The following is a 9547-nucleotide window of genomic DNA, read 5'->3' as shown; positions in this document are numbered from 1 at the left end:
ATCACTGCACTATAACCAACATTACTAACTCTGGGAGTGGCTGATAGTAAACATGCTGGTTGAGTAGCTCTCGACCAGCACAGTGTATGATATAATGTGATTTAAATAGAATGATCTATCTGGTCTGTTAGGTTAACCCGTGTGGTTGGCCAGTTTGAATAATACTAATACTGATAGAGTAGCATGTAAAACAGCTGTCTGTTTCTGTAATTAAACACACTAATACCACTCGTCTCAGCTACACTTCTAAAGGATGATATAGTGTCTAAAGCCTGGTTCTGGAGTAACACTGTGCTGCTGCCTCAGCGAGAGCAGTTAGGTCATTAGTTGCTCCACAACTGGAGCTCCACAGCCAGTGTTATGCTAAAGTGAGTGCGTTCTGACCCGCTGCATTAGCATTAGCTAAAAGCTAGCATTAGGATTCTTAAATGATCTCGCAATTCAGAGGATCCAGTGATGTTCAGTAAAAAAAACTGTACACAGAATATAACAAACAGGGTTCTGAACATATTTATTTATCACAGATTCTGATAGAGGGAAGCTTTTTTAAAAGCCAGCTTAGATACTGAACAACAAATATGGGCTTACAAGGACTACAGAATGATGAATCACTGCAGTTGTTTATAAAGAAAGCGTTGAACATAACTAATCCCGATTGAACCTTCTCTACCAATCAGGAGGGCTATGCTAAACTAATAAACTACTATATGGCCTTTCAGCAGTTTGCCTTTCCAGTTCTTATCCGTAAATTCCTCCACACATGTTGATCATGTTTAGTGGAAGGTATGATATGTTAGGTAAATGTTTTAATGAATGGAATTATAGAACTTTGTGCAACAGACACTTGGTGAGGAAGTTAAAGGGTTTAGGAGTTTGTAATTGTGTGTTCTGAGGGGAGGTACAAATATTTGGAAAGTGTTGGTTGCCAGGTCTGAGAACCTCTTCTCTACATGTCAGTTGTCAGTCTTGTTTTTCTTTTGCTTATGATCCTGTTCCGACCTGTATCTGAATGTTTGCATGTTTCAGCTCATTTAAAACATGGTAGCAGCAAAATATATTAAAATGATCTGTCATTTCTCTCGGTCTCTCAGTCTAACCCTCATCCTTATTCCAGTATGAAGTTTATCTTTAATTACCTTTGGTCAGCAGAGGAAACAGACTTGGAACTATAAGAATAAAACTCAGTGGTTTAATTCACTCACCATAAAGCAAACTCTTTCTGTTCTTGTTATATCTGAGCATAATCCATTAATAAGCAATGGTAACACCAAATTTCAAGAGATCCATGGTTTGTAGCTCATCTTTTATTGCCTTTACTGTTCACTCCTCTAGTCAGGGCTCCGTCTTCTGACCCTGTGGCATCAGTGTCCCAGTCTCTTTTCCAGAGCTCGCCTTTCTCTTTTTTCCATCACACCCCTGCTGATTTCCCCTCCCGAGGAGTCCAGGAGAGTCTCCGGATCATGGCCCAGCCTGAGCCAGTGCTGTGGACCGACTGCTGCAGACTGTTGTTACTGTTGGAGACCCCCAGTGAGCCCAGGGTCTTCCTGAGCCAGGTGCTCCTAGCAGCCTGGACCTCATTTACTAGTTCCCCCTTCTGGTGCTCCAGCTCCTGAGGACAGAAAAAAACAGAACATTGCTGAGAGACCTGAAGGAATAAGCTGGTACTGGTGTAGGCTCTGGGTCTAAACCATTTGTCTTGGTGTTAAATTTAGAGTACTTTTATTATTAAAATTCTTATTGCATGATCAAACATTTAATATGTCACTCAATGTCATGATGTCATTTTATCAGTACTGATGTCATTTTATCATACTTTCACGAATAGTATTTCATCCTGTTTCTATTAAGTTACATTGTGACACAGTCCCCATATTTTTACTGTAATACAGTATATATTCTCCTCTTTAATTAAGTTAAATTGCAATGCAATACCCATACTTTCACTGTAGTATAGTATACTTTCTTCTCTTATATATAAGTTAAATTGTGATGCAGTACCCTTACTTTCACTGTAGTATAGTATAGCTTCTTCTAGTTTAATTCAGTTACATTGTATATTGTAACACAGTTCCCATAATTTCACTATAGAATTTTAGTTCTAATGAGTTACTTTCTGACACAGAACCCATTGCAATGCACTAACCATACTTTCACTGCAGTATAGTATAATTTCCTTTCCTTTGATTGAGTTAAATTGTGATGTAGCATCTATACTTTCACTGTAGTATAGTATAGTTCCTTCTCTTTTAAATGAGCTAATCAAAACTGAGTATAGATTTTGTGGGCATCTGCTTATGCTGGACAATCAAGTCCTATCATTTTTTGTTTCTTATTCTTTCACAAGGATGTATCAGAGTGGGACATCACCCGTCTCATGATATATTCTATTATTTTGTAACATTAATTATCTTATACACTTACAGACAGTACTAGTCTAGCATCGCGGCTTTAATGTAAACACACACAACTGTAACAGAGCTAGCTGCTCTCACTCCAGTTACAATTTTGTTAATGATCTACTTTTTTATATTCTTAATTACTTATCAGAAACAAACTTCTGTTAAAAAAACAACAAAAACACAATTTTCTGCTTTTACTTTCAGGGGTGGTGGGACTTGTTTTAGAGGTGCTTGTGCCCTCTAAATAATGGCGGCGCTCCTGTCTTCACTGTAGTATAGTACAGTTTCTGCTTTGTTAATTGAGTTAGTGCCCTGTTGTATTCACAAACCTGGATCTTGCAATGTGACTCCACCACCTGCAGCTTGGTCTGTGCGAGCTCCTTCTCCAGCTGCCGCACCTGCTGTCTGAGAGAGTTCTTCTCCTTGTCCTGAGCCGAGCTGTGAGAGATGTCTCGGTCAGTCTGCGCCGAACCTTTTAGATCCAGGATGTTTCTGCAGTGCTGACACTCTTTTATCTTCCTCTGTTGAAACATGTCATACAATCTGAATAAATGCACAGAGGCTGGCGCTGTGTGTGGCATTGCTGATACTGCATAATAACGAATCATATGCTATTCAGACAGCATCTGAATTACTAAAACATTCACCAGCTCTCACATGCCTCACTTAAACATAACACAAAGCCTCATCACACATTTACTTTCAGTTTTTCTCAGTTGCTAAGACACATTTCTTGAAACCATCCCTCTATGTCTCTAAACTGTAAACACAAAACTTAAACTCAAACTACATTCACAAACCTTCTGACTCTTCCTGCAAAACCCAACTATTGCCTCAAAACTGTTTAGACAGTGCTCAAAAGCAAACAGTGTTGTCAGATCAGCCCTTGAGTCAACCAAATGAAAAACATCACTGAACAGTCATTATACACAACATAGAAAAAAGGAAAACACAACAATCAGATCATAAGCCTTTAGAAATAATCTTTACTCTTAACAAAAATACATTTTCAAAACAAAACTCCTGTTTAGCATGTGTAATACAAATAGTGGGTGAAAATATGTTTGCAAGTTTTGTCTAACCAGGTGAAAAGTTCTGCCAAAAGTGTGACCATTTGCAAATGCACTGAGCATTTGGTTCAGACAACAAGGTTTAGTGTTTTAGCAACTGAGAAAAACTGTAAAAACCTTGATGACCAAAACATTCCAAAGCATTTTGGAAGCATCTTCTGGTGACTAATAAGTCTGTGTATCTGATGTAAAGTTTACACAGCATTCCATATTAATAACATCATGTCAACAGTTAAACATGGTGGAGGTAGTGTGATAGGGATGTTTCACTGCTTTCCATAATTGATCCCAACAGAGAGAGAATGATAGAGAGAATGAGAGAACAAGAGAATGATAGCAAGAGAAAGAAAGAGAGAATTAAAGAAAAAGGAGACTCTGCCAACCTTGATCTGTTGAAGCTCCTCTTCAGCTTTAGACTGCTGCTTTTCCAGCTTGGCATTAAGCTGAGAGCAAATCTGAAAGAATCATGAAGAAAAACTGGCTTTACTAGTTTCCTCTGTAAGATTGTTTTGTTATTTAATTTGAAATGCTTTTATGTTTATTGGATAGAGAACAGTTCTTAGTGTCTTTATTGTTGTTAACCTGTGAAGATTCCAGTGTTACCTTCTTGTATTCGGTGATGATGCTGTTTGTCCTCATGATTTCAGCTTCTGCCTTATCCATTTTTTCCCTGAATACCTCTTTCATCTGAAAAACACACAAACACACTCCATTAAAGCATAATAGGCATGAGATTGGAGATATATTTGATTTAAACTAAGCAGATATTGAAAAGTAAGTTCAGTACGTCGCTTCCGATTCTCATAACTGTAGATGTATTTCCTTGTGCAGAGATTCAGGGTTTATGGGGTAAGGTAAAGACTTTAAGGTAAAGACACTACAAAAATGACAGCAGTAATGCCCCAACACCAGGAGGGTGAAAACTAGCACATGCCTCCTCCGATACATGTGAAGTCAGCCACCGCTTCTTTTCAAATTGCTGCTGATGCACCATTGCTGAGTAGCATCACAGCACGCTCAGAGGAAAGCACAGCGACTTGGTTCTGATACATCAGCTCACAGATGCCTCGTGCAAAGTAACATCACCCTTTGGAGTGATGAGTGGACAGAGTGCCATCTACCCACCCAGAGAGCATAAGGCCAATTGTGATCTCTCTGGTCTCTGGCAGCTGATGACAAGCTGCATGAATGGGATTCGAACCAGCGATCTTCCCAGTAATAGTGGCAGCACCTTAGTCCGCTGGACCACTCGGTGCCCCAGAAAGCAACAAATTATTTTGGCAAATAATTCCAGGTATTGATGAACAAACAATCAGGCAGCAGAAAAAGACACTTTGGCCCAATTCCATTTCTGTTTTGTACCCCTACCAGTTGAAACAGAGTTACTCCTCTGGAACGGGGAGCTGAATTTAGCTTTTTATGACCTTTTATTTTATTTTTCAATTCCACCTTAAATGCTGTCACCTCCATTGTCTGTTGTACTATTTAAGGTGGAACGGGAAAGTTAGCTAGCTAGCTAGATACTGAGACGATCTACTAGCCTTTTTTTATATTATGAAAAAATAGCCATAAAACATTAAAGCTACACATTAAACTTTGGTAATATATTGGTTATCATAGAGTGAACTTAATGGTTGATCTGATTTGACCTCTCGTACCTGTGCAGCCTCCTCCTCTTTCCCCCTCCTCTCCTCCTCAGCCACCATCAGGTCCTGCTGCGCTTTTAGAAGTTCCTTGGTCAGTTTCTCCACCTGGTCCTCTGCCTGCAAACATTGACCAGAGGAGGAACGGTTGCCATTGTGAGTGTTCATTTCTTTCAAGGTTTTTCCTCTAGTTTTGAGGATTTTTTTTCTTTTTGATTTATAGCTGTATTTCTGTAAAGCTCCTTAAAGATAACATCAGTGGTAAAAAGCACTTTATGAATCAATTACACTTGAGAAGCAGCTTCCTTTTCCACAGAGACCCCTCTAGTGTAAAGTGAACAGAGACTGACCTGGTCTAATGCATTCCTTAGAGCGATCTTGCCTGTGACGAGTCTGTGAGCGAGGGCATCGTTCTCCTGCTCCAGACGCAGACTGGCCTCCTGAAGCTTCTGATTCTCTGCCTGGTAGATGAAGTTTTCAGAATAAAAAACCCTGCTGTACACAATAAAGACTATAGTATAGGCTTGTGTGTGTTTGCATGGTAACTCTTACCTGGTATCTCTGGAGAGGATCATCTGGTTTAAAGTCCTTTAGTTTAGGCTTTTTAATGGGCAACTGTAGGCAAAGAGCAAGAGCAGATTGAGTTATTGCTGTGCTATTGCCTTTAGTGGAAAGTAGACAGTTACTTGGGCATATTTGGTTTATAATTAGACAAGTGTTTTCCTCAGTTTCGTTATTCCCAGTTCCACACTAAACAGAAATCTCCTACCATATTACCAAAGCTAATAGGGAGAAGACTAACAACGTCTTCCTGTGAGACAGGTGAAGCTCCACCACATTTATTCTATTTTAAACTGACACTAACACAACATCACTGGAGTTCAACATGCTTGGAGGAGAATACTAACTGCTAATTGCAGTTGTGTGATGATAAAAGATTTTCAGTGAAAAGCTCAGCTGTCAGCCTCAACTCCTTCATAGCTCTTGTACAGTTAATATGAAGCAATGCTCTTTCACTTAGCGTGTCCCTTACAAAACCAATCAGACAGATGTCAGCCTAAAATAAACATTGGATTTGGTCCACCTTCACGAACTGTGTGAACAAAGTCTAAGATGGCTGTAGTGCTTTTCCTGGCCTGCTTTATACACACTGAAAGTCTAAGATGGCTGTAGAGTCTATAAAACTAGCATGTCCAGGGAAAATTCGGGAATCATCTAGAAAAATTCCCAATTGATTAAAGTGTTCCCACACCACAGCTGTGGGGTAATTACTTTAAATCACTGACTCGCATTGGCAGCATTACAACAGTGTACTGTTATTCATTAGCTAACACAGAGCATAAATGCACCAATAATCCAGAGTCCAACCATTAAACACTCTTTTACAACATGAAACTGGTCTGTTAGATTATGAAATAACAGTATTACACTTATTATGAAATGACACTACTAGAAACAGTAATGAATTCGCTCTGTTTACAAACATCTAAACAGTATGATCAAAGTGCACTGATCTTACCTCATGTTTTGGAAGGGAGTCTGACACCAGCGTAGCTAAGATTTCCTCCTCAGACATCTGCTCCATGGCCTGTGCATCAAGCACCACACTTATGGACACCTCCTCCATCATCCTGACTGCAAATCACAGACTGAACTGTGCTGGAGATCAAAACATATGATGTGCACTGGAGAAATGAGAGCAGCTGTCCTGAACTGATGATGATGGCGTCTAAACTTCACTGGGGCCAAAAATTTGTGAACCTCACTTGAGGCAAGAAGAGAGTTTGAACTACACTGTAGAGGACAGAAACTGAACCGCACTGGAGACAAGGTAGTCTTAACCTCACTGAAAGCAACAGCGACTAAAGCAGGTTGGAGAAGTTTACCTGCCCTTTCTGTCTCATAAAATGCAGCTCCGCCCAAGAAATGCAGTCAGAGCCAAAGGTGGAAAACAAACACCTGCACATTTCAACCAATCACAGCCTGGTTTCTAACACCTGAAGCTAAACAAAGCAAGACAATTCAGAGGTTTGTCAAACACACTAAACACACATGATGCACACACACACAGACACACACACACACACACACACACACACACATTAAACAGCATTAAGCATGCAGGATAGCAGGGTGTGAAAAACCTGCTTCAGCCAGAAACATTAGCTAACACCAATACAGCAGACAATACACCTGAGAGGGAGAGAGAGGGTGTGGAGGAGAGAGGGTGTGGATGGAGAAAAGGGGGGCGGGGGGCGGGGGTGGGAGGGTTGAATAATATTTTACATTGTCTGTGTAATAACAACTATTATACCATCTGTCACTTTTATATTTGATGTTAAAATGAATGTTGTTATGAAGTATGTGTTTTGACAGCTATATTATAAAGCTGGTTATGTACAATAAATAACACTGTTACACTGATCATATTTTTAATGCTGTGTAGATGTTTCAGTGAGTGCATTATATATATGTATTATAATGACAGTAGTTGTGTGAGTTGTGCTGTTGTCATCATTACTGTGCAGTTGCTGCTGCTGTTGACAATGGGCCTGCAGGTGAAGGTGGAATAATGTGAAATATTTGGGATGTGTCCCTCGGGGTGAATACGCCGTCTCTGTGTGAAGAACAGGTTTCTTTCACAGGAACTCAAACCCGTTCTGCAGGAACCCTGACACCTAATCACACCTTTTATAAACGCGCACACACATGTAACCCTGTGGGAAGTGCACTATATGTCAAAACAAAAGTCACTCTAACCATACCTAGCCATCAGCTGCCGGAGCCCTGAGAGAGCACAATTGGCCTTGCTCTCTCTGGGTGGGTAGACACTTCCCCTCATCACTCCAAAGGGTGATGTCGATCAGCACATGTGTCTGGGAACCGAGTCGCTGAGCTTTCCTCCGACTGCGCTGTGATGCTACTTGGCAATGCTGCATCAGCAGAAGTTTGAAAAGAGGCATGGCTGACTTCATATGTATCTGAGGAAGCATGTGTTAGTCTTCACCCTCCTGGTGTTGGGGCATCACTAGTGATGGGGGAGACCTAATGAGTGGGTTGGATAACTGGCCTTGTAAATTGTTACTTCATCCTGAGACCTGGACTTTTGCTTGGTGTGCAGTTTTTTATTTGTCCTAGCTATTAGGGAGTTTTAGGACACATGTCGTGTCTGATTAACTGGAGTCACTGATCAATCATGATACTCTTGAATTTATCACTGTTTAAAACACAATCAGAATGAAACTGTAACAGATCAACCTCTTGCACATTAAATACATACAAATACTTCAGAGAGAGTTAAAAATAAAAAATCAAAACAATTCTTTATAGACAACAAAACTGCAACTATGTTTCCCCTTTTTCAGTTTTTCAGTTTCCATTTTTTGTGGGGGAGCCCTTTTGTTTTGTTTGTTCATTTTCACTTTCTCCTGAGAAAGCCAGCTTCTACCTGGAATCTTTTGTCCTTTTTCCCGCCAAAATCCCCACATTAGGCTTGGGCTTTTCAGGACCCAACCCTTTTAAGCCTGTCCCGGCAGTTTTAAACCACACCTGCTTTGCTAGATGAGTGGTAGAGCACTTGTGTAACAGAGTTCAAACATACAAGTGTTTTATTGTTAGAATTCCCCAAAATTCTTCTCCTTATATTCTGCCTGTATTGATATAGAGTGGCTGGGTTGGAATGGCTCCTCCCCTTTTCCCCTCTTATATTTCCTCCCCTCACCCTGCCTCTTCCCTTTCTGTACATGATGTGTAATGGAGAGGTAGGTGTCAGAAACTGCTTTGATTTTAATCCAAAATAATCCTATAATTTAATATAATCGTAAAACTCCAAATTGTTCTATATATGTCCCCAAGTTTATTAACAACTATTGTACATTAACATATCTTACTAGTAATCAATATTAAAACTTTTAGATGCATGGTTGTGCACTGCTAATGCTACAGCACATGGTCTATGCTAGCATGCAGGCTAACTAGCTAATTATTCCCTGTTTTTATATGCTTTTATACTTAAGAGAGGAGCGGAGAGGAGAAAAGAGGTGCCAATCTAGCCAGAGCTAAAGCCTGTTTCTGTTTATCTGTTTATCAGGTATGAGGAGTTTTATTTTATGTGTTAAAAAGTTTTGTAGAGCGCTTAGGCTAAGTGGCTAAATGGCTGAGCTAATTATGCTAGTTTGAGCATGGTCTAACCTATTAAATGCTAAGCTAAATATTTTTGACTCTGTTATTAAGTTTTATTATCTTGTAAGCCTGTACATCTCTGCAAATATGCCCTTTCTGTACATGATGTGTAATGGAGAGAGAGGAGCGGAGAGGAGAAAAGAGGTGCCAATCTAGCCAGAGCTAAAGCCTGTTTCTGTTTATCTGTTTATCAGAATAAAATCCAGTAAAGACACAACGCAGAGTCTGTCATGTCTAACCACCGGTTACACTT

At 40.0% G+C, this 9547-nt stretch overlaps 1 protein-coding gene across 1 annotated transcript; it reads right to left on the bottom strand.

The window, feature by feature from the left end:
* Nucleotides 1-487: 487 nt before the first annotated feature.
* rabgap1l2 (RAB GTPase activating protein 1-like 2) lies at nucleotides 488-7115 on the bottom strand. The gene is made up of 8 exons (XM_007234376.4): nucleotides 6632-7115; nucleotides 5665-5727; nucleotides 5463-5573; nucleotides 5128-5232; nucleotides 4073-4156; nucleotides 3853-3924; nucleotides 2729-2920; nucleotides 488-1609 (listed from the first exon to the last, which is right to left on the bottom strand). Exons 1-8 carry the CDS (start codon nucleotides 6740-6742, stop codon nucleotides 1409-1411), a joined length of 939 nt encoding a protein of 312 aa, XP_007234438.3. The 5' UTR covers nucleotides 6743-7115; the 3' UTR covers nucleotides 488-1408.
* Nucleotides 7116-9547: the final 2432 nt, after the last annotated feature.

Source organism: Astyanax mexicanus, chromosome 8 (genome assembly GCF_023375975.1).
Source record: "Astyanax mexicanus isolate ESR-SI-001 chromosome 8, AstMex3_surface, whole genome shotgun sequence".
NCBI lineage: Eukaryota > Metazoa > Chordata > Actinopteri > Characiformes > Acestrorhamphidae > Astyanax > Astyanax mexicanus.
Note: the sequence above shows the minus strand (reverse complement) of the source record. Positions and strands in the feature narration are given on the sequence as shown.